Source organism: Telopea speciosissima, chromosome 11 (assembly GCF_018873765.1).
Source record: "Telopea speciosissima isolate NSW1024214 ecotype Mountain lineage chromosome 11, Tspe_v1, whole genome shotgun sequence".
NCBI lineage: Eukaryota > Viridiplantae > Streptophyta > Magnoliopsida > Proteales > Proteaceae > Telopea > Telopea speciosissima.
In genome coordinates, this window is record NC_057926.1 from 14440734 (window position 1) to 14466285 (window position 25552).

Sequence of the window (25552 nt, forward strand, 5' to 3'; positions counted from 1 at the left end):
GGCACCAACCATGTGGTTCCTCCCAGAATTCAAGTGTGGAAAACCTCACATAACATCACCAATCAATAATCCATGCAAGAGTTGGATAGACCAAACCCAAAACCGAAAAATTACTAATGTTTTGGGGAAAATAGCTTAAAAGCATGAAGTTGTTCATTTTCCTTTAACAATTTTATATATGTTTTGGTTAAATAAATCTAGACATACTTTGGATTATTTAGATGAATTTCTAGGTAAATGCTTGAAAGTAAACTCTTCCCTTAGGTTGGGTTCCTTCGAACATCTTCTTGATTAAGTGTGGAAATTTATACATGTATTAGCTCTTGAATTGTCTTTCATTAATGGTTCACATCTGAATGTGTTCAAGTACCTTTGTTTAAATTCATTAGGAAGCAAAGTTCCCCTTTTCTTGACATTTTATTAAGGGGATTAAACTCCCTATTGCTGTCTTTATTATATATATATATATATATATATATTTGAATGTCATCATGCCTTGATACAATATAGAATTATTGGTTCTATCTTTACATTTAGAATTTCTTTATGTGGTTACTAGAACTTAACCTCTTCTTAGTTGTTGTATTTTTGAAAGGAGTAATATGATAAGCATTTGAGTCTTCTATTCATTACCACTTATTATTTACTTCATTTGTTGGGATTTAAGTCTTTATCCTCATTAGTCATAACCATTGTCTTGTTTTGGATTCTTGTGTGTAGGCAAGTCATCAAAATGGTTAGAGGACGAAGGAATGCTCCAGTTATTCCACCTCCACCAGTGGACTTCGATGCCCTCTGGTTCACATTAGCTGAGGTGGAAGAGATATATAATGGTTATTTTCATTAGAGACCAGTCTTGAATCTTGACGGGTAGAAATGTGGTGCTAAGAAACCTCAAGGCCTTCTAAGTGGAAGAGAAGTTCAATGCATTGTTTGGACCTCAATGTTAGCACCTTCTCTTTGTTGCTATCCCAACTTGATGGGGCACTTCTATGCCAACCTGGTCACTGTAAACGAAGGTCAAGAACATTGCCAGCTCATAACCCTAGTGAAAGGGGTTCCCATATCTTTTAGTAAGGTGGAGCTGGGGAACATCATTGAGGTTCCCACAGGAGGAGACAGGATTTACATGCCACCAGCAAGGGATACCAATAGTTTGATATCCCCCCAGGGCTACAGGGAGCTTTATGAATCACTCACCAATGGCCGCTACCAGATCAGGGTGAAGGAGACCAAATTTGGCCCGTCTCAGAGAGTACTAAGTCGCTTAGTACAAACCAACCTGCTGCCCTGTACAGCACAGAGCCATCCATCTTTATGGCTTACATGGCAAATTGTCTCCATATTGGAGAGGGGTTGTGTCTCTCTTACGCCATTATCATGAGCATGGATCAAGTTATGTCTTTCGCTCGACGTCATGTGTCTTTGCCCTATGGGAGGCTCTTGACCAAGATCTTTACTCACTTTGGAGTGGACTTCACAGAAGAGAGTGACCACTACAAAGGAGGCATTTAGTTTTAGCTCCAACGCGAGGATGGGACTATAACTTGATGAGTACAGCAATGGTGAGCTAGTAGCTCCTGAGGTAGTTCAAGAGGAGGGGTGAATCAGAATGAGAGAAATCAAGATGAGGGGTTCTAGCCCGAGTTACACACTGGAGGTGCTTCTTCCTCAGCTGGCCCCTCACAAGGCATTGGCTTGGATGCAGTGATGGATGCCATTGGACTGCTGGGTCTTGACATGGCCTAGGGATTTGCACGCATACATGGGGAGTTGGCCGACACCGAGCACATTTGACTCCTTAGACACCAAAGTGCAGGTTTGGAAACCCACGTCGCCAGTTTGGATGCTTATGTTCGCAAGAACATTTATGAGCTCTCTGATGACTACAACATGGAGTCCTAATCTAGGGATCCATGTTATCACCTTCTGTTTTCAACATGTTCCTTTTCTTTAAGTTGTAATAGTTTTTATGTTTTATTCAAGAACTTGATTATCAGTTGTAATTTTGTTGTTTTATTTTGAACTAAAGTATGATGTACTCACCTCTCAGAGAGGTCCGAAGCCATATATATATATATATATATATATATATATATATATATATGGTTCTTTATTTCTACCATTGTTCCTATTATTTTTATTATGTCATCGGCTTCCACACCTATCAGAGTTCTCTTCCTAAGTTTGCACACAACATTTTATCTTCTTAGAAGCTTTTAAATTAAACCCTAATTGTGTAGCGTAAATCAAGAGTCTCTGCTAGACTACAGTTGGTGCAGAGCATCACGCTCTGATACCATGCTGTCATGCCCCTATCCCAATAGGAATATAATAATAATAAAAGGGGGTGATTGGCATCCCACTAAGCTACTAAGATCACAGATATAGTGTTCCAATCCACAGCCCTAAACTAACATCAATATCACATTAATATCAGAGTATAGAAAGAAGGTAAATATCACATTTCCAAATATCAAATATAAGTGGAAGCGTTTAAGGGAATAGTTACATTATGTTCAATCACTAGGTGATACAATAAAGTTAACACAATGTTCGGACTGACCATAACATAACTACACAAAAGTAATATGATATATGAAACGTTTGTACGAGACTCATAAGCCTAAAAGAATAAAAAAGGGAGCAAGACCCAAGTAATCATTGTGCTCCGTAAGCATAATCATCGTAGGGGCATCCATCGTCGTGCTCCTCAATCACAGCCTCTGGATCCTCAGCTCCAATATCATCATATCCTGAAGGTTCAACCTCAAGTCCAGCAAGACAACCACTACCTATATCATCATCTAAAAAGAGTGTATACACAGGGGTTAGCTCCACCGAGCTAGTGAGGGGATGGGGATGCACATACACACAAAGCACAAATAGTCCATGATGCATGCTATTATTAATTCATTTACCACCTAACACATAATGCTAAGTCAAGGTATATGCTATTGTAGTAACTCGGGAAAACACTATGGATCCTTCCATGCTCACCACAATGCAACCTCAACTATCAGAATGGAGCCCACGTCGACTGTAGTCATCACTACCCAGAGGCAGACCCCAATAACTATTACTAACCCTGGACTGGCTTCTCTAACTCTCCACAGGCACCTAAACACCTGTTGGTAAAGATCGTAGCATAGGAAACTGAACCAAACCACAGGTATACTACATGAATCCTATCATGTCGAGAGGTACTCTGGGTGTATCCACGTCCCATTCCATCTAACACCCAGGTACCAGCCCAACATGACGCATACAGGTAAGGATGACATGCAATTTATAAGTTCACATAATCTGGGGTTCCGGTACTGGTACTTCCCGGCACCATAGCCCATAACAGTCCACATCATCATCCATATCATCAATGCCATATAAGAAATAGATGCAATAATGCAATCATGTTCATAATAAAGCAAATAGCAATATATATATGAATGAATGTATATAGGCAAACCCAAACAATGCCCAAACCCACTCACCAAAGATTCGTGTGTCGATCAGGGTGTTTGAAAGAAGTCGCTTTGGTACATGCTCCTTGCAAAAGTTAGACTTCCTAAGGATGCGTGAACAAGTTGTTAAAGAGTGTAGGTGGGTCCCACAAAGAATCCCATAAACTGCCATACTAGACTGCATAAAAACCTTGAACCGATTCTCGAACAGAGGCACACCTAGTGGGTCCGTTGGTGAATCCATTCACAGTAATGAAAAACCCGAGAGGAAAGTGTTAAAATGGGCTGAACGGATTCTCGAACGGAGGCCCAATGTCTGGGTCCGTTGGTGAATCCGTTCAGGGTAAAACCAAGTTTTTGAAGATTTTAACATTCCCAAATTCGTTTCTTTGGGTTCTAAGGCCTTTTTGATGATTAGGGAAGGTTACATTGGGTCCATTAATGTCTACATTATATCACCCTAGGTATAGGTTCTAATAGCTTCAAGGGCTACAAGCTAAGGTGAGATTCTTAGGCTTGAGGTGGAGGGTGATTAGCTCTTGGATGAGCCACCAAGGGAACCATAGAGGAGACCTTGGGTCCAAGAATTTGGTCCAAGGAAGGGAGGGTCAAACCAGTAGGGTTTTGGTGGGAAAAGGGAGAGAGTGCAACAGTATAAGTGAGCTTACCTTAAGCAAGATGATGCCCATACCAAACCCTCCAAGTGGCAACACCTTCTCTCTCCACCTTCTCCTTCTTTCTTCTCTTCTCTTTACTCCTCCACGGTTTTGGTAGGTTAGGGCATTGATTGCCCAATGAATAGAGTCAAACCCTATTTATAGTAAGTGGTCCACTAGGGCCTGTTTGGCTGGCTCCTTATAAGTCCATTTCTCATTAAAATGGATTTTGGGCCATGTGGGCCCACATTTAAGTTCCAACTATTGTAGGGGGATTAGGAGTGGGGTCCACCATGTTCGGGGGCATGGCCATTAGGTCTGAAACATGGGGATGTGGGTCCCACATTAGGAAACACACGAACAGGCCTAACAGCATGAACGGATTATCGGACAAACTCACTAATAGTGGGTCCGTTTGTAAATCCGTTGTAGCTAAAAGGGCTTTATGGCCAATGAATGTCACCGGGGCCTTGGTGCGCACTTCAAGGGCTTTGAGGAGGGTCTGACCACATGAGTGCTAGGACAAGGGCCATACCTACAATGTAGGCTCATCTTTCATCGAGGGCTAACTCCTGAACCCTGAACAGAAGTCTCTTCTCAATGCATACTGCATAAAGGCACCACTTGTTGATGCAAGCGAGCACTGGGTTCTCCTTACAATCCTCTTCGCTATTGGGGCTAGTGCTAGGAGGGTAATCTAGGAAGTCACCATTCGTAAATCTTCCCCACTCTCGGTTAAGGTATCTTTCTTCAACCGCGAGTCCAGTGTATTGATCGACGATCTTATGAGTTGGCTTAACGGCCATCGTAAATAATTCACCGGCATACGCTGTTGTCTCGCCTCGTGGCATAATTCACCATTATATATTAGGGTCTTGGATGCGGTTATAACAAAGGTGGTAGTGGAAACCTGGCAGGGCCTCCCTGCCTAAAAATGTCTCTAAGGAAGGCATTGGTTTGCAGGACCTGGAGCTGCAAGTCTCGAATTTGTGTGTTAGTGGACGGAGTGCTAGGATCCAACGCTTTTGGTATCATCATAGCCAGAACAGGTGGTGATGGTGGTAGCTTCTCCACTGTTGGGATGGCGTGTCCCTCTGGGAGATCATCAGGGACTGGCGCCACCAGCTCTATGGTCGGATCTTCCTGAATCGCTTGTTGCTCTACCTGTGAAGCTATTCTCCTGGGGCGGTTAGTTCCGCTGGTGTTTCCTCTGGGAGGATGGCTACTTCCCCTCCTACGGAAGGAACTGGGCTTTAAGTTTTCTATCACCTCAGTCATTGACAGAGGGTAATCAAGTGGGTTGGATTAAATAGTATCGGTCCCACAGACGATGCCAATTTATTGCTCAAGAAACCTCTAGTGGGTCCACCAAGGGTAAAAGATCTGCACAACACAACAAATGGGCAAAGGGAGGTGAGCGTTGGGCTCTTGGGGGGCTAGCGAGGGACTCTCCAATGCCTAAGTTAGGTTTCTCTAGCAAACAGATAAAACAAGTGAGAGTTTCAAGAATTTTGTACTGTTTCTTATCTTTTATGTTGTCCATCCTTGGTGAGGGGTGTTACCTTCCCTTTTATAGGGCTCAATCCCCTTGGGGCGTTATGTCGATGGAGAGGTCTTAATGTGACTAATGGAAAAACCTTCCTTTGATCAGGAGGCGGAGTGTTTCTCTGTTTTTGATATGGAGAGTCCCGTATGGAGAGTTCTTCATCCCCTATAGAATGTAGAGTTCCCTTTTCTTATGAGCATCATGGGAGGCTCATAAATGCGATGGAGAGTTGGAGACTGGTTTCTTCTATTGGAGACTGTATTGCCTACTGGATTACTATTCTTGATGGCCGTCGATGTGCTTAAACTTTTTACAATACGGCTGCCCCTAGTAAGAAGCGATGTCTTGGGGTGTATAGGGCTGGTGCTGAAAGGTTGATTAGCCTGATAGGCGCGCCAGCTTCTTCTTGCTTCCATGGGGAGACCAATGGATCTTTTATCTATGCATCTTTGGGCGGGTAGCTTTTAGCTGACATGTCCATCTTAGATCTTCGGGTGAATGGTTCTTACCCGTCATATCTGTCATGGGTCTTCGGATGGATAGTTCTTGCCTGTTGACCCTCCTTAGTCGTCCTCCCTGGTGCCACGTGTCGTGGGTCTATTGGGTGGCCATTATAGGGTATAACAAAGGTGACGTGAGTATCTCCAAAGTGCACACTACTGAAAATGTGTCGGATACCATGACGAAGGGTTTATCCCCTGGAGTGTTAGAAAAGCACATGGAGGGCATGGGTATAAAAGTATGGGGAGTTAACTTTGATGTACAAGTGGGAGACTGTTTGATATATGTGTCCATCAAACCCAGTTCAATCCGGTTCAACCCGGTTTATTATGTATTAAACGTTTCATACATTTTGGTTTAATATGATCACATGTGATATAAAGTTTTTGAGCAATGTATGCCCATAAGTTGCACTTTAAATTGGTACTCATGACTAGGGTTTGTGCTGGGCACCCTTATCATATAGTCTTCCCATTGGGTATGCCTAGACATGTTGATGTCCGGGTGCAAATGTGAGTACACACATAGATATGTATTGGTGAATCTTTTTTTGTCGATTCCCTCATGTATTACTGCCAGTTGTAGGTTTGGGATAGACATGAGTCATTGAGACACAGTACCTGAGAGGGCCTTGTCACTGCATGATGTAAACGTATTCTTTGGTTCACCAATGAATGAGGTTCAAAAGAACTAAAATCGGTGTTCTGAGAATGCATAAATATTATATGAGTGAAAGAGTCACTCAACATGGTCTCCATTGTTCGATTGAGGACCATCAAGGGGGTTTAGTCTATGGATGGTCGGATAAGAATCAGGATCCTGTACCATTTTATAAATGGTTTTGCAAAACAAATTTTCACATAAAATGATATTTTATATTTATGTTTTGATTAAATGATTTAATCGTGTTTTGAGGATTGTTTACCAAAAAAAAAAAAAAAAAATTCGTGTTTTGCGGATTCTGATCATGTACATAGACGCTCCGGTATGGACATGTACCATGGAATAATGGGGTTTAGTAGTACGAGTGTACATGCCCTAGAATGATGTAATTTAGGGGAGGGTTAGTGCATAATTGTTTTGCAGGGGTATTTCTTGGATTTGCTAATTAATAATTAATTTGTTTAATCTTAAATGGGCTTGATGCAATTTATAATTAAAGGCCCATTAAAGATTAAAACTTTAATTATTTTATTTTCCTTCTAGATTCTGCTTCTTCACTAATTAGAAACCCATTAAGGTTTTTAAGTCAAATAGGAGAGAGAGTGTCAGACTCTCACTGGTATTACTAGAGGGGCTCTTTAGAGCCCCATATATTTAAACACACCAGGGGGACGACTAGCATTGCCTTGGTAGAAATTTCCCTTGGAAATTCGTCTCTCTCTCTCTCTCTCTCTCTCTCCTCTCTCTTTTCCCTTGCTCTCTTGCTCTCTGGAGTGGTGAAGCTAGTTTGGGTTTTGGAAACCCTAGGTTCTACTGGATTGGATCCTGTTCTTGGAGAAGAAGTTCTGGTTTGGCTTGAGGATCTTCTATTACTTCAAGGAGATTCAATTAAGGGCTTTCTTTAAGTGCTCGTTAAGGGAAGAACCATTATATGGAGGAGGAGCAACATTTGAGGCTCTACAGGATAACAGATCTTGATGTTTATTATTATGCATTAAGGTTTTAATTATTTGGCTATCATGGGATATGAAAGAAACCCGAATCGATCTCTTTCATTTGCGCATTCGGGTATAAGATATATCCCTCTTTGCATGAGATGGAAAAGAGATATTTTTCTCATTTCTTAAAAACCCCTAATTTTTATGGGACAAGAAAAGAGGAGGTTTGGTAGAAAATTTTTATACCAAACCCCAAGTATAATGTTTATTGGTTTTCCATCGGCAACCATGGAGGTGATCAAGAAACTTTAACTTTGATATTTTCTAATCTCCATGGGATTGGTTGAACCAAGAGATGATCCCATGACTATGCCTACACTGGTAGCAATAGACAACTTGGGAAACCCTATGACGATGGGGACCCCACTTTGGTGACCCATTGAAGGATGTTTCACTAATACTTTCCTCTCCAAGGTCGATCGAGGGTTATCCACCATCTGGGTGGCAAAACTACTGCCGGAAGAACTCGAGGAGGAGACTCTCCTCCTCGATTCTAAATCAACATCCATAACCTGGACTTGACTAGAGGAGCCCTCATCAATACCCTTGCTCGATGCTGAGTCGGTGGAACCAGACATTTTAAGAAAAGAAGGAAAACTTACTGATTATTACAAGGATGAGGAGAGCATCAGAAATGGATTAAGCTTCACCAACACAGGGGGACAGAACTTGATCCTTAGAGGAAGAATAAGATAGAGCAAAGCAATAAAGAAGAAGAAGTAGAAATGAGGCTTGCACCCAAAAAACCTTGTTAAATAGCCACAATCGAATGGTCCAGATGCCCTTCCATATACGACATGACTATAACTTTTTTGGATTTCAAGGAATTTCGTTCAACGTGTCATCAACCCTTCTGCTGCTCGAGGTAAGTTGGAAGTGTGCGGCAATGATAGGCATGAAAGTCGAGAACACGCAATATTTGAAACATCACAACAACGTACAAGATTAGATTTAAGAATACTCTGAGATGCAATTACCGTAATACCCTCCTGAACGAGGATGGCCTTAAGGCAGTTCATGGATTTCATAGCTCGTATCCCATAAGTGAACTACTCCCACAGCTCATACATATGAGCTGAGGGAGTGAGGTGCCTCTGTTACGTGTAAAATAGTCCCACCATTCATAACAAGACACGTGGAGACACTAAATAGGAAACATAATCCAACGAGTCTCTTGCCTTACTTTTCTGATATAGAAACCTTCGAAGAGCTAAACTCCAGAACAAGGAGACACACTCCACCCAAGAAGATCTACCCTCCCAATTTCCCATTAAGGAAAGGAATCCTATCAGATCTACAAGATATAGAAGCTTGCCTCAAACAGACTCTCCAAGAATGATTCCTACTCCCAAAAGGAAACTACTAATGCAAGCAGAATGCTTATCAGAAAAGGATCCTCCACTCCAATTCAAGTTGCCAGACAACCAATATAAATAGAACCTCCCCCGGAGGGCAAGGTATGACACAATTGCCACTTCACACTCTTGTGAAATTGCTCTCTATTCCCTTAAGTTGCAAGGAAGCTGACTTAAGTATCAGAGAATCTTTGCTGGACACAGCTCCGACCCTCTCACGGTGTCCTTTTCCTTGTCTTCCACAGGTACCTCACGCAACACAACTCATATTTGCGGAAAGTTAGGTTGCGTTTGGTATGCATTCTTGGAATGCATTCCAAGTTGATTTCGCAGTCTCAGACGATAAAAACAACTATTTTTACCACCCAAGAATGCGAGATTGACTTAGAATGCATTCCAAGAATGTATACTAAACACAACCTTAGTTTTCTACTGCAAAGGGTAATTTGATCAATATATGTTATATTTTAACGTTTTAGTCTCAGGTTAACGCAATGACTTTACTTATTAATTATTTTGGAAATCAGGGGTGGCATGCAAAAATAGTGAAAATATCATGGGTGAATTGGTAATTAGTCGTACCATTAAATTTCCCATAAATAAATACCCACAACGGCATTTGGTCTTGCCTAAAAATAACTGATCCGTTGACACCAGCATTTGCTAGGATTCCGTGACTCCCGTCTGATACAAATCCGAAGACTACAAAGGATAGGCTCCAGTCGTTGGATTAGCGCAGATGAGGGAAATAGAGGTCAGACGGCTCAGACCTCGGAGGGCACGAAGCTATGTTACGCACTTGGTTCAGAATGAACGTCTCGACACCCTGTTGTCTCTTCGATTCCCCTCTCTTTGCTTCTTCTTTTTGTTCTTTATCATCATCTTTTTCGTCAATTCCATCTTCTTCTCCGTCGAAGCAATTCAGCCGTCTCGCTATGGTGACATCTGTTCGAGTCGCAGTCGTTGGAGATGTTGTGAGTTCACATTTCATCGACTCTTCTTGTTCTCTTATTAGGAATTTGCTTAACGTACTTTGAAGTTCATGCCCTTGAAATGGCTTGGCTTGTGAACCCTTCTCAGGGTTCATCGACAACCTTTAATTTAATTATTTCAACTTTCAAGACATGAATATCTGGTCCCTTTTCTGAAATTAAATTTTATTTTTTATGTTTAAGCATGATGATTGGAACCTTCAAGAAGATGAAAAGGCACTTCAATTTTTGAAGGTAATCTCTCATTCATTTTTTTTATTTATCCTTTTTGGAATTTTCAATGCTTATGAGTAGATTCGTGCTGGGCTTTTGCTATATGAATTTTCTCTTTCGAATTTATCATGGTGTGGAAGTCAATGCAGTTTCTCCTTTACGTTTTCAACTGCCAAGTGAAAGTATAAAGTTCTCTTTAGATATTGTTCACTGCTAGACTGGAAGGTTTCTCATTTCTATAGAAATATCTCGTTCTCTTATTATCAAAAGCATCGTTCCTTTTAGTGTTTTAGTTTACATTCTAATCTAGCACGGTTTTATGTGTAGCGCAGCCAGATTTGGTGCTATTCACAGGCAAGTCTTTTTCTTCTACTTTCTATTTATCCACCTCCGTAGCTGGGAAGGCATGACATTTGCTTTCATTGTATCCTTTGAACTTTATGTTCTAGGTACTCCCTCTCAATTGTTTTTAGCCATTTTAGTTGACAGGTTTTCAGGCTTCTCTGCTCATTTTTGTCTATGGACTTTTCAGGTGATTTTGGTAATGAAAATGTAGAACTTGTAAGAAGCATTGCAGAACTTAAAATTGCAAAGGCAGTTATTTTGGGAAACCATGATGCGTGGAATACTCAACAGTTTTCAGAGAAGTAAGCTTAAATATTACATGTAATCCATACTCTAGTATTACCCTCATTTTAAGAGCTGTGTTGTTTCAAATTACAAAGTCATCTTAGATTATGCTTTGGATGCTGTTTCTTCTGCCGGCTATTTCATTATATGAGGAATGTACATTCACTTAGGCTCCATTTGTTTCAGCGGAAAATTTTATGTGTAAAATTTTACATATTGAGAAATTTTCCAACGTTTGGTTGCAGTAGGTAAAATCTGATGTAAAATTTTTCAGTTTGATTGCTCTATGTAATAGCCTTCTGTGCAAGCCACAACTGTTGGATCAGCTATTTTATCAAACACCTGGTCTGCATCTTCGTTTCCTCTCAACCTCTCAGTCAGAGTTGAACTCCCTATCATGTTGTCTTGAAAGAAAGATGACCATTCTTCATCATCCGTGTCACTTGTCTCGTAATCTCTCCTCACTCTTCAGTCCTCTCACCTCATCAACGCCCTCTTCAAGTCTCTCTCTCTCTTCCTTTGTTTGAGTTTTTCTTTTCACAACCTCTAAGTTTGAGACAGTGAGAAAGACAACAATATTTTGGGAGCTTTCATCTTTCTCTGCTTGACTAGTTTAGAAACAAAACCTCCCATGCCACATTCAGTCTCTTGTCGTCTTGTTCAACTGCACACACATGCAAGAGGCAATCCAAACCCCCATTAACATTTCAACGTTCTCTCGTTTCTCTCCCCTTCTCAGGCTCGTCAGCACATTTGTCTTGTTCACATGGGCTTAGAACGAAGATGAAGTTGGGGAGAAGTAAATGAGAAGAAGCGAGGGTACCCTGAGAAGACGATAGATGTGATGAGGAAATCAAATTTGCATCTTTTGTGGGCCAAACACATTAGACTTGGGGTCTCCTCTAGGAAATTAGTCACCTCAACCTACCAATCTTATTAGACAGCATGCATCATACCTCACATTCCATCTTTTGTCATCTCATTCTTGTCGCCCCCCTGTACCTTCGGCCGCACAACCTTATGGAGCACCGCCACTATGTCCAAGATTTTCCTAAGGAAGTGTCTCGCCTCAAGACGGAACCTTATTGCGCAAAAGCTTTTTAAGGATTCTGCAAGCATCGTTCCCATCCTGGAGAGGGAGATTTCCTCCAACGATGCAAAGCTTAAGTGATCGGCCAAGAGGATCAAGAGCTTGGAATCTGACAACGAGAAGTTCAGACGGGAACTAGAAACTTTACAGGCAAAGATGGAAGCGGCGCGGAAAGAAAACGAGGAGAAGCTCAAGGAGATTGAAGTGGAGATTAGGGAAATAGATGTTTTCTTTTCGCATCTCCAAGTTGCAGAATCGAAGGTTTTTGCAACGAAACAGGGGAAGTGACGAGTTGTTTTTGTCAGAGATTTCAGGGATTAATCGATGTATTTGCTCCAAAGAATTTGAGGAAAGGGGTGAAATGGACGGACATTGCCTCGAACTGAGAGATTCAGAAATGAAGTTGTGGATCTGAAGAGGGAGATGCAGAGAAGGGACCGATGCAGCAATCTCGCTGCATTGCGAGCAGGAGACATTTGTGGGGAAAACAGATGCTCTCGGCTTTTTTTTCCTTTCGATCTTATCGAAGACAAAAGTTAATGTTTTACGGGCGGTATTCCAGCCTTTTTTGGAGTAAAATTTGTCATCGTATTTTCCGGCAAAAACAAAGATTTTGGTAAAATTTTCCTTGATGAAAAATTTTCAATTTACAAAACAAACAGAAAATCTGATTTACGGTAAAATTTGTTTTACCGACTATTTTACGCCGAAACAAATTGATCCTTAATAGTAAATAACAACTCTTTTTAAATGTCTGCAATATTTATTGTAAAGTTACATTGATACTTTTATAAATTGATACTGAAATTTTTCTTAACATCCTTAGATGTCACAAAAAAAAAAAAAGGTCCTATTTTCTTTTCTCTGCAAAAATATCTAGAGTTCTTCACAAAACATGATTTTTATTCGACATATGAAAGGTTGAAGTTCTAACCTCTGCAATATTAGTTTTACTTTATTTAAACTCAGACTGATTAACTTCTTTTATTTGAAATTTAGGACGATGGATCGTGTCCAGCTTCAGCTGGAATGGTGAGCTTATGTAATCATCAGTGTTCTGTAAGGATTCTGTAGACTGCACTATTGTCTTTTCTGGAAAATCTATTCCTCCCTCTTTAGTAAGATATTTGTTGCTCTTCATGTACTACTCTAACTAGTGTGATGTCACCACTAGTTCACATACTACTATAATTTCAGAAGAACTCTAGAAGAGATTTTGTTATTGACACCCCTCAAGGTGTCAAATAATTTGTAACCTTACTTTTTGGCCTTAGTATAACACATTTTTTTTTCCGAGGGCCTTGTCATTTCACGTGTACTCAAAAAATGTGCAAAGACAATTACATCTTTTGATAATGATATAATGACAAGGGGCAATCAAAAGAAGGTTACAAGTTCTAACTATACTGATAGAGGTATCATTTAGACAGTCCTATTCTAGAAGCTTGCAATGTTGTATTCCTGGACAGTTTCATTTGTTTCTTCAAAATTGAATATTTATTATCTCTATGTACTACTTTAAGGTATGTTAATGTAGCTCTAGATAGGGAGAGATCCTACTAGACGCCAATTATCAAGGATCTAATAACAAAGGACTCAAGGGCTGCTAGTTCTACAGTATCAGTAGGACAAAATTGCAGTTTTAGGTCAAATCTAGGGTTAGGTTTATGAATATGGGGACGAATCTTATAGGGTATTGATGGGCAGGTCTAGGATAAGCTATTAATGTAGGTTTGGATGATGTTTAACAAAAAAATTGAATTTCAAAATATTAGGATTAGGGTTTTGGGTTTTGGGTTTTAGAACTTAGGCTAAAACTAGGGTTTTTAATGGGATTTTAGGGCTAGGGTTGGGATCGAATTTTCCAAGTAGGGAGGGGAAGGTTCGATCCAAATCTGGGAGGTTTTTATTGGCTGGAAGTACTAATTCTGGAATTTAGGGTTTTTTTAGGTTTCATAGAGACAAGGCAAACTAGGGTTAGAGTGGGAGAATGGTGCTGCAAGTTGGATCGAGTGGAAGGGCTGAAGTATGGAGGCTGTGGTTTAAATTTGAAGTAATTCTGATGGTCAGATATTGCTGGACAGCAAGATCTAGGGTTTAATGGAATTCAAACACAAAAATAAAGGGGATCGATTTGGGGGGGGGAATTAGAGGATTAGAAGAAGAAATTGGTGAACAAGTTGCAGCAGAAATCCACTGGCAGCAGCTTGAACAGGGTTGAAGGATAGAACCATCTTCAGAGAAGAAGCTCCCAGACGTCACGGCATAAAGAGTCACAGGAGATCCACCTGCCCTTCTTCCTTGATAGAACCACACGGCAAACACTCCAAAGAGCAGTAGCAGCAACTATGGCAGCAGAAAGCACTTCAACGATTTGGGAGACTAACTCTCTTTTGGTTTTTTATCCATATATATAATAATAGGGCCAAAGGCCAACCACGATTTAGCCTTGGAATATTATTCCTTGGCTGAATCAAAATACAATTCTAAACCCCTTCAAAAATTGTGGAAGGGAGGAAATCCTAGTCTAGAACAAAAACTTAAAAGATTCCTAAACTACCCTGCTAAAATCGTGGAAGGGAGAATTCTAACTTAAAACAGCTGATTTAAAAGAAGATTCCCTACTAACCAATAGGATTTAAGAACCTATTAGCCAATAGGAGCACTTCACTTAAAATAGACCAATTGAACCAATTGGATGCAACCAATTTAAACCGGTTCAATTTAAAAAACAGAAAATAAAGTTAAGTATAGAAAATCAGAGTAAACTACTAAGTATGGGGGCCAAGGGCCAACCCTAACTAACTACTCAATGGGCCCCACATGGGAGTTGTTCCTCTTCTTCCTCTTGATGTGGCCCTTTGATGCTGCATCGTATGTAATATGCCCTCCTGTTCCTCACCTTGTTTTTTTGTTCTTTTTAATTAACTTCTAGGACATATTAATCATTGATAATTTCTTTATTTATTTATTTTTGCTTAATACTTTACATTATCTTTTAGCTATTTGTAACTCCAAAAATAGGGTTTCAATCAGAGTTGTCAAGGCATTGCCTAGATGCCTTGGTCGCCTTGTGTCTAGGCCCCCTCCAAAGCCTTGGAACGCCTAGATGCCGTGACAACTATGGTTTCAATTCTGGAGCCCTTGATGTCTCTTTATTTTGTGCTTTAACTGTTGGAGTTTTGAATTTGAAGAAATAACTGGTGACTTTGTTCCCAATGATCAGTCTCAGTGGGGAGCATGTAGGTTATCGCCGTCTTGACTTTCCTATGATAAAACTGAGTGTTGTGGGTGGGCGCCCATTCTCTTGTGGAGGTGATAGATTGTTCCGAAAAACGCTTTTGTCTGCAAGGTATTAAATGTTATGACTATATCTTCTTTTTAAAGTTATTCTTATGCTTTATGCTCATCAACTATCCAACTCCATTCATTCTTCAGTTAGATCCTTGAAGAAATTTACTTGAGTGCTGAGTTGTGTCAAGCTGATCTGTTGCAATAGCGAGCAAGATTTGTGTATCCCTCCCTGTGCATAGTAGTTGGGCCAAGACTTTCTTGAACTGTGTATCATTGAAGAAGTTCTTTTTTTTTTATGGCGTCCTATGTAGCAGGCACATGTTAGAGGGTGCTTTTCGTGTCCCCCCTCCACTTTCTTTTACTATAAATGAACATCTTATAGTTTAAGTTATATTAATGGGGATTTGCAGTGTTAAATGCAGTGACCTGTTGGTGCAGACAAAGATGGCTGCTGCCAGGGTCGAAATCTGGTATTAGGGAGAATAGGCAAAAGCCACGATTGAGAGGAGGGGGGGGGGGGAGGGGAACTTTATGGGATGAGGGCTGCAAGTGAAAGAGAGGGTAAAGAGAGAGGTTGTAAAGTGAGATAGATAATTCATAGGCTGACTTACTTGAAAATTTTGATTTTGATGTTGATGTTGAGGAACTGAAGAGATTAACTTAAAAAGTAAGAAGCGATAATGAGTAGGTATTTGGCAACTAGAGATCCACTAGTGCCCTGGCTCTTGGAGATCCATCAATGCCACCACTAAGGAGATCTGCCTTGGGTGTAATTTGCTGAGTCCACAGCCCATCTGAGATCCACAGGATATGATCTTTCAAAGAAAGATATATATATATTTTAAAAATTCTGGTTGCCAAAGAGGCTTCCACGATTTCTTTATATAGGAGAGGAAAGGTTCAGTTGAACCTTTGGTTACATGCATCTAATAATAAATGGACTGTTGAAATTCCCAAGCTAGATGGAATTCCAACACCTAGGAACAATCCCCCAAAAATCTAGAAACTAATTCCCATACATAGGAACTACAACCAAGAATAATAAATCTACCTAGAGAAATGAAAAGTCACAAGACTAAAATGAAAAGTCAAAAAACTTCTGTTCATTTGTGGAGATTTGACCACCCAAGGAGTCCACGAAATTGCTTTGAGGGCCAGTGTTACTTCAGTCTAGGCTGGACAGAACTGGGCTGGTTTTGAACCTGGGATGTTGAACCAGCCGGATGCTCTGAATCAACTTTCCCTCAGTTAAAATTTTTCGTCTCTGATGAATGTAGATGAGACAAGTAGTTGGCTTAGAGATCAGGGTCAAGGTGCTTGAATGCAGCCGCATGGATCCAATTGAGATTTGTCTTGGGACCAGATTTGGTCACCTTTCCAATTCACCAGAAATTTATAGTGGCAGCTGCGTCGAGTCGTCACAGAATTGTAACCAACAACACTCGCAATCTGTTGACGGGACGTGAGATTTGTCCGCTTGTGAGATGAGAAAGCTCCAGTTATGGTGGACTTTCGTTTGATAGGAAGAAGTTGAAGAAAACCAACTTGGTGTTAGAGTTGCTAGTATTTTGTATAAGGGTAGTTCTGTCACTGTCTTGTTATAAGACATGACTTAAGTTGTATTTTTTCCTTTTCTTTTCTTATTTCCATTTACCTCCTTAGAGAGGTCAGTGTAATTCTAGAAGTTATTAATGAAGTTAATATGTGTGTTGAGAAACCCTCTACACATACAATCGTTTTCTCTCCAAACCCTTTTCCTCTTCTTCTCCTCTCTTCTCTTCTTCTTCTCCTTTATGCTGTGAACCCCTCCTTCATTACTAGGATCGATCTTCTGTAAATCTTAACTTTGTATCAGAGCATCAAGGTCCTCTGGTTTGAGAGTTGGGTAAGGTCAGCCTTGTTTCTTTTACCTCTCTTTGGAACCCTTCTTCCTTTTAGGGTTCCATTAGGGGCTGTACAATGTGAAGCAATACATCCCTTGGAGTTCCATTCTTTGATTCAATATAGAATGGAGGGACTGCAGATACTGAGGAAGAAGAGTTGAAGCTCTAGCAGCTGCACCATTGTTACCGCCAGCCTCTGTACCATTTCTTTCGTTTCATCCTCATCTCTCAACCTTTTGGGATGAGGTTTGGTGCATTTGAATCGTCTAGGGGTGTCCTTTCAACCCCTCCAGCATTCGGTTGAAGAGAGAAACAGTTTGAGGAGTGCTGCTCAAAAGGTTGCTGCCCAGGTGTTGCCCAGATTTCCGCTAATTTTTTTTTGTTCTCTGTTCGATTCTGCCTGTTGGCAGCTTGGTTTACTTTGGGGCTGGACCCTTTTGAATCGCCTAGAGGTCCCCTTTAAGGCCCCTAAGGTCTCGATTGGTACATGAAGCAGGTTTGAGAGCCTTACTCTCATCCACGATGCTGCACTGTTACTGCTAGCTGGGTATTTTCTCTTCCATTTTTTCTGTTGAAGATCTTTGTTGAGGCTGTGCTATCTTGTGTGGTTCTTAGCTACTGTGAGTGGCAAATTTGATTAGTTTTATGGCCTTGGATGATATGTGCTGCTGTTGTTTGGTTTGTGGAAGCATGTAGTTTGTGTTTTTCATCAAGTGTATGCTCTCAGTTTGCGTGCTGCTTACTGTTCTCCTAATTGTGGTTAGGTTGAGGTGTCTTCCCATTTATACAAAGCTTTATTTTTGTTTGGCAGTATCTCTACTGTGTCTGGGACTGATTTTGAGGTCAGTGGACCAATTCCGGCCGGTGGTGTCCCAACTATGACCTCCTTTGATAACCCTACCACCCAAATCTCTATTGTGAAGTTGGACAATACCAATTATTTGGATTGGTTTCGTTCTGTGAAGATGTCCCTGAGAAGTGGGGGAAAGTTGGGATATATTACTAGCTCTATTAAGGAGCTTGCTACTACTGATCTCGGATATCTGAATGGGAGACTGAGAACTCCACAGTTATGACTTGGTTGGTTTTCTCCATGAAACTTGAGATCAGTAGGAGATTTATGGACAAGGAGACTGCCAAGGATATGTGGGACAGTGTTGCCCGGACCTTTGATCGAGTTGGTGACTATGCAAAGGTGTACCAAATTTACCAAAAGGTCACCAATGTGAAGCAGGGTGATAGGAGCATCTCTGACTACTACAATACTGTTATTAGCCTGTGGAAAGAACATGATCACTACAGGTATCTTCGACTGTCCAACTCTGAAGATGAAGTCAAGGTTTACAAAAATCAGGAGGTTGAGAGGATTTTTGCTCTACTTGGTGGGCTCAATCCAGAGTGAGCCCATTCGCCTGCAGATCCTAGGGAGGTCTCCCTTTCCATCCTTGGATGAAGTATGTAGTTACTTGCAAAGTGAAGAAATCAGGAGAACTATGGATACTGCACCATCAACGGAGCGATCTGCTCTTGTTTCTAGTTCCCACAAAGATTGGAAAAGTGGGGGGAAAGGCCAAGGGCCAACTCGTGGAGATCACCGTGAGAGATTTAAATGTGATCACTGTGGGAAACTGGGACACATCAAGGATAGGTGTTGGGACCTTCATGGGCAGCCCCCTGGTATGCGTGGTGGATCATCTGATGCCCGTGGTGGCAAGGGAGGGGGAGCTAGGGCTCACTCTGTGACATCTAAGTCTGAGACAATTGGACCCCAACATGCTCCTCATTCCCTTTCATAGGATGATATTGCAGCCCTCTGCCGACTGATGTCTCACCTCGGAGGGTCAGCTACTGGTACTACCTTTGAAGGGTCAGCTTTTTCTGCCTCAGCTCTACAGGTCTCGTTTGCCTTGCCCACTGCTCCCACTTGGATTATTGACTCAGGCTCCTTTGATCACATGACTGGTATGTCACAAATATTATGATTCCTATTCTATTTGCTCTGGCCAGGATAAGGTAAGGGTTACTTATGGTTCCCTTTCTTCTGTCTTTGGTAAGGGTAATGTGAGAGTTACTCCTTCTATTTCCCTTGAGTCTGTCCTTCATGTCCCTGATTTTGTTACTAACCTATTACCAGTGAGTCATCTAACCAAATCCTTAAATTGTTATTTCACTTTCTTTCCTTCCTATTGTCTTTTTCAGGATTTGGAGACAAAGAAGGTTATTGGCAGTGGGACTGAGAAAGGAGGACTCTATCATCTTGAGCCACGGTTACCTGATTCAGCTACTGCTACAGCTTATGTTTGTGGTCGGAGTGACCGTAGTACTTTCGAGTCTATAATGCTTTGGCATCAACATTTGGGTCATCCCTCTTTTGTTGTTATGAGGAGACAATTACCCCATTTGTTTACTTCTTTTCCTTCTTCTTATGTTTTTTAGTGTGAATCATGTATTTTTGCTAAACTTTGTCGCACATCTTATCCTTATCATGGTAATAGATCCATTGTTCCTTTTTCTCTTGTTCATTCTGATGTTTGGGGGCCTTCTCCCACTACTTCTTTGTCTAGATTTCGTTACTTTGTTTCATTTGTTGATGACTATTCTAGGTCCACTTGGACTGTCTTGTTGAAACAAAAAAGTGATGTTTTTGATGCTTTTAAGAATTTTTATCAATTTATCACCACTCAATTTGGTATTCGAATTCAAATTGTTAGGTCGGACAAGGGGGGTGACTACATGTATGGGGGGCTCCAACAGTTTTTTACTGATAATGGGATTATCCATCAATTGGCATGTGTTGACACCCCTCAACAAAATGGGGGTGGCTGAGAGGAAAAACCGCCACTTTGGTATGCATGTGCCTAAGACATTTTGGTCTGATGCACTTCTTACCCGCTGCCTTCCTTATTAATCGGATGCCTTCTCCACTTCTTGGCTCCAAATCTCCCCTGGGTCTCCTTTCTCCTCAATCCTCAGCCTTCTCTTTGCCTCCAAAAGTGTCACACCCCGGCCCGGTTTATAAGGGCCAAGTGTGACTGGATGCGTCTCACATCCAACCAACCCACCAGGATCGCAAGTGCTGTACTCTATTCGCAATCATATCCACAAATACAGAATTACATGCAGCAGAAGCAATTAAATAAGGCAATAAGACAGTAATAAAGAAGAACTAGTGATAACAGTTATATATATATGGACATTTAAGTACAACTGAGTTACATCGGTAGATCACAAAAGAAGTAACTCAAACCCCAAAAAGACTATATACAATATTTATTTCAAAAGTGTTATAACAAAAAGGGTAGAGATAGTCTGATCAATCAGGAAGATCAGGAGAAGGCGCAGTCGTCACATGAGCACGAAGCTTCGTGCTCTACCAGTAGAGGAGTATCAACTCCATGAGCAGTAGGAAGATTCTGAGCAGTAGGAGTCCCCACAAAAATACCAGCAACACCGAGAGTAATTTCATCTGAAAAATATGAGGATCCACGGGGGTGAGCTCCTCCGAGCCCAGTAAGGAAATGCATAAAAACACAACATAATAATCCATGATGAATGTTCCAATCTAGCATGCTCCTATTATGGAAACTAAGTCATATGGGGTATAAGTACTATTGTAGTAGATGCTAACCTCGGTCCTGGAAACACATAACCAGACGTCGGTCACCCGAGCGAAACCATTCTACTACGGTGAGGACCCGTCAGTTCAGGCATCATACATCTGACCCTAGCAAACCCCCAATGACCAACCTTACTGTTTTTCCCACAGCGGAGTGTGCACGCTAATATGGGACAATGAATGGCATCCCGGTAGTACCCTTCGGACCTACCACGGGTTGTCCAACGCCTCTTCCCCTATTGGTAAGGGACGTATTACTTGATAATGATATAAATATCCTAACCCAATGTAATCTAATTCATGATGGCATATGTAAGTTCAGACCAATTGTAAAGTAAACAGTGCTTCATTATCATCAATTGTACAGTATCAAATAAATATCAATGCAATGCAGTATGCCAATGCAACCTAATTCACATGCAGTCTAATGCAAAGAATATAAAGTTAATAAACTACATGATTTGTACAGTATTAATGATGCATGGCATGACATACTTAACAAATAACAATTAAGATAACAAACACACATAAATTAAGTCAAATTCCCTTACCTGCAGTGTTTGTAATGTAGTCCTAGAATAGGAGATAATCCTACTAGGAGCCAGATAAAAGCAAGGTCTGGACAAGCCTGCTGTTTGGGGCTGATTAGGGGCTGTTTTAAGGCAAAATTAGGGTTTAGGATGGGAATTTGGGAATGGGGTTTATAGGGTATTAATGGGCAGGTCTAGGGGGTCAATATGGTATAAAAAGGTTAGGGTTTGGATGAGTTTTGAAATTCTGCAATTCTGGACAGAATTGAGTTGTAGGTTTTGGGCTTTAACGGAGTTAGGGTTTATGGGATTCAAACAAAAAATAAAGGGGATCAATTGGGGGAAAGGATTAGAGGGTTAGAAGAAGAAATTGGGTGTCAAACTTACTAGAGATTCCACTGGCAGCAGCTTGAACAGATGTGAAGGATAGAACCACCTTCGAATTGAAGAAGATCTTCCCAGCCGTCACGGCGTAAGGAGTCAACCGGATTCTACCAGTCCCTTTCCACCTTGATAGAACCACAAGGATGCACACTCAACAGAGCAACACTCAACAGAGCAGGGCAGCAGCTATGGCAGCAAACAAAAAGCTTTTCATTAATCAAATTCGTGTTCATGGCTTTGCCTCCTTACAACCTTATATAAAAGACTCAAAAATAGACTTCTACTCTAAAAAGGAAAGGCCTAACCCAATCCCTAACCTATTAGATAACTTAAATTGACTAGGAAACTAAAATAGACTCAAAATAGAGTCCTAATGACTTAAAAACAACTTAAACTACTTAAAATAAAGAAGATTCTCTACTAGCCAATAGGATATAAGAACCTCTTAGCCAATAGGATCACTTCACTTAAATTAGACCAATTGAACCAATTGGATGCAACCAATTTAAACCGGTTCAATTAAAAACATAAAAATAGACTAAATATTGGGCTAATCCCGTATGCAACCTATGTACCCCTCTTTTAGGCCCAGAAAAGTGGCCTATTACATAGAAAATCCATGGGATCAAAGGCCCAACATACATATAACCCAACCCTAGACTTATTTCTAAAGAAATAAGCCCATTTCGGTGACGAATCTGCATCAGTTTGGCTAGCCTAGGTAAAAGACTCCCGCAGACCAGACAAGAACAGTAGAAAAACAGCAAAGATAGTCTTAGAACAGTAGGAAACAACAAGTGTTAGGGTCTGGAATGGGTTCAGGTCAGTACCCAATCATTGAAGGGCATTTTGGGCACAAAAATGTTGAACCAGATTCAGGGCCAAGGTGAACCGGTCGACCGGTTCAAGCCCTGGTTCTGCATCCGATTCAAATTCCAGAATTGGGGGTTTTACTCCCAGGGCATGGATCTTTGCATGCATGACCTTAATTTCATAAATTAACCCTAATCTAAGGTGGGTCATGCCTAATTAGTAGTTTCATTTCAAAGTTTAACTTCAATTTAGGGATTTGTTCAGAATTGGGTTCAATTTGGGAAGCAGCCTTGAATTTCAGGTGTAGCTGAACCTAAATTAACCTAAAACAGGTTTATACCTGTAGAATTTCTATTATCAAAGCTTAATTTATAAACTTTAATGGCTGTCATGGGGTTAGGGTTTGATTAGGGCTGGAATTGGAAGAATAAGATGAGAATGAGAGGAATCATAGCTTACCTGAGTACAACAGCAGTAATAGTGTGATAGCAACCTAGTATTATGCAGCCAGGTTGCCAAATTCAGTCTCAAGCTTCAATTTCAGGTGTAGGAACCAAGCTCCAAGCAAAGCCTTCTCTTTCCTTTCTTCTTCTCCTCTTTTCCCCTTCTCTTTTCTTCTTCTCCTTAGGCTGGAACGATTCTGGTTCTAAGTCTTAGGATATGGGAATAGTGAAATGTATAGATAAGTTTTGTATTTATAGTTAGTAGATTAACTAGGTAGTGTTTGGTTTAGTTGTTTATAAAATCTGTTTTCTAAAGCTAATTCCTAAAATTGATTTTAATTAGAATTTGTTAGTAATTGGGTTAATCTAAGCATATATTGATGTCATATGACATTAGGGGTAATTCAAGTACGGGTAATTGTTGGGAATATGATTCCCCACTGGAGACGTGGGTCCCACAGAGGTAAATTGACCAAAATACCCCTATAACTCTAATTGGTCGTACAATACACTATAAAATATAATTTAAATCATACTTACAATGAGTTTAATTAAGGGAGAGATCCTGCAAGCGATCCAGCCAGCAGATTCGACACAGGTAACTCTGGTGTAGGATTCCATCGGGGTCCTCTGACTCCAGTAGGGCAAGTTGGGAAGAATCCCTGGAATCCTCAATAGGTGTGTCAAGCGATTCTTCCGTATCCTCGACCGATGCAGCCTATAGCATCGAAGCCACCATAGACTCAGAGCTGGAACCTGAAATCACATAAGTTCCAAAAATTTAAATTTGTTGCGATTTTTACAAAAAGTCTTTGGTTGTGTTTGTTATGTTCATGTCAACAAATCAGCCCACACCAAGCTTGATCCCAAACCTCTCAAGTGCATCTTCTTGGGCTACTCCGACTCAACCAAAGAGTATAAGTGCTACCATCCTCCCTGAAGGGGACTTCTCTCCAAAGATGTCACCTTCTTTGAGTCTATTCCATACTTTTCTTCTCCTCAGCATCCTCCTCAAGGGGAGAGTACTAGAGGTGAACAGGATGCTGATGTCATTCCTCTTCTATCTCCCTTGACTACCTCTACTTTCCCATTCCTTTGATATTGGAAAATACAAAGAAGTGGATGTTGTTGATGCTGATGGTGTTGTTGATATTGATGCTAGTAGTGGTGGTGATGCTAGCAGTGATGGTGATGATAGCAGAAAAAAAGAATACAAAGGAATAAGATTTAAAGATGTTGTATTCACAAGAGGTGAATGCTTGTTGAAGGGAAAAGGAAAGCAACCCTGCCAAAACCCCTCTTTGGATCCACATCCTCAGCCTCATCATCCTCAGTCTGGTAATACTTCTCCTTCTAAATTAGATCTTCCCATTGCTATGAGAAAGGGGAAGAGAGCCTGTACTAATCCCATAGCCCAGTTTGTTTCCTATGACTCTATTTTTCGTACATGTATTGCCTTTTCCACTGCTCTTGAGTCTTCTTCTATTCTCAAAAATGTCATAAAGGCCTTGTCAGATCCTAAGTGGATGCAAGCAATGTCTGAGGAAATGGTGGCTCTAGAAAAGAACAATACTTGGATACTGGTTGATCTTCCCAGGGGGAGAATTCCAGTTGGATGCAGATGGGTTTATACCATCAAGTATAGATCAGATGGTACAGTGGAAAGATACAAAGTTCGGCTAGTTGCAAAAGGGTATAGTCAAGTGTATGGTATTGACAACCAAGAGACCTTTGCCCCTGTAGCCAAGCATAACTCAATCGGAGTTCTTCTGTCAGTAGCAGCAAATAAAGATTGGCCTATGTACCAGCTAGATGTGAAGAATGCGTTTGTTCATGGAGACTTAGCAGAAGAAGTATACATGTAGCTCCCACCTGGTTTTAAGTTTCCCTCAGCTGAAGGGAAAGTGTACCTCTTGAAGAAAGCTCTCTATGGCCTCAAGTAGTCTCCTAAGGCCTGGTTTGAGAGATTTAGACAAGCCATCCTGAAGAATGGGTATTATCAGATTCAAGCTGGCCACACCTTGTTTATCAGGAGAGGTAATGGTACAATTACGGCTCTCATTGTCTATTTTGATGACATTGTGGTAACTGGGAATGTTGTGACTGAGATGAACAGATTGAAGTCTTATTTAGGTAAACAGTTTGAGATCAAAGACCTTGGACTCTTGAAATACTTCTTGGGTATTGAAGTATCTAGATCAAGGAAAGGAATCAACATCTGCTAGAGGAAATTTGTCTTGGACCTTCTGAAAGAGACAGGCATGATGGGGTGCAAACCAACAACTTCCTCTATTGATCCGAATCATAAGCTTGGTGATGAATGTGGTTCTCCTCTCATAGATATAAGCAAGTATCAAAGATTAGTTGGGAAACTAATCAATCTCTCTTTGACTCGACCAAACATCACTTATGTAGTTGGGGTGGTGAGTTAGTTCATGCATGCTCCCAGGAGTGGACATCTGGATGCAGTGTATCGCATCATCA

The 25552-nt window shown here is 40.9% G+C and overlaps 1 protein-coding gene across 2 annotated transcripts in view; it reads left to right on the plus strand.

Moving 5' to 3' along the window:
* Positions 1-9953: 9953 nt before the first annotated feature.
* The window catches only part of LOC122646647, a 39857-nt gene continuing 24258 nt past the window's right edge, over positions 9954-25552 (plus strand). The window contains exons 1-6 of one of the 2 annotated variants that reach the window (XM_043840239.1): positions 9954-10154; positions 10356-10406; positions 10718-10739; positions 10918-11032; positions 13105-13137; positions 15332-15457. In XM_043840239.1, the coding sequence (XP_043696174.1) occupies positions 9969-10154; positions 10356-10406; positions 10718-10739; positions 10918-11032; positions 13105-13137; positions 15332-15457 (533 nt within the window). In that variant the 5' untranslated portion in view covers positions 9954-9968. Of the gene's footprint in view, positions 10155-10238; positions 10407-10717; positions 10740-10917; positions 11033-13104; positions 13138-15331; positions 15458-25552 lie in introns of those variants that run through there. The other variant, XM_043840240.1, reaches the window with a different exon arrangement.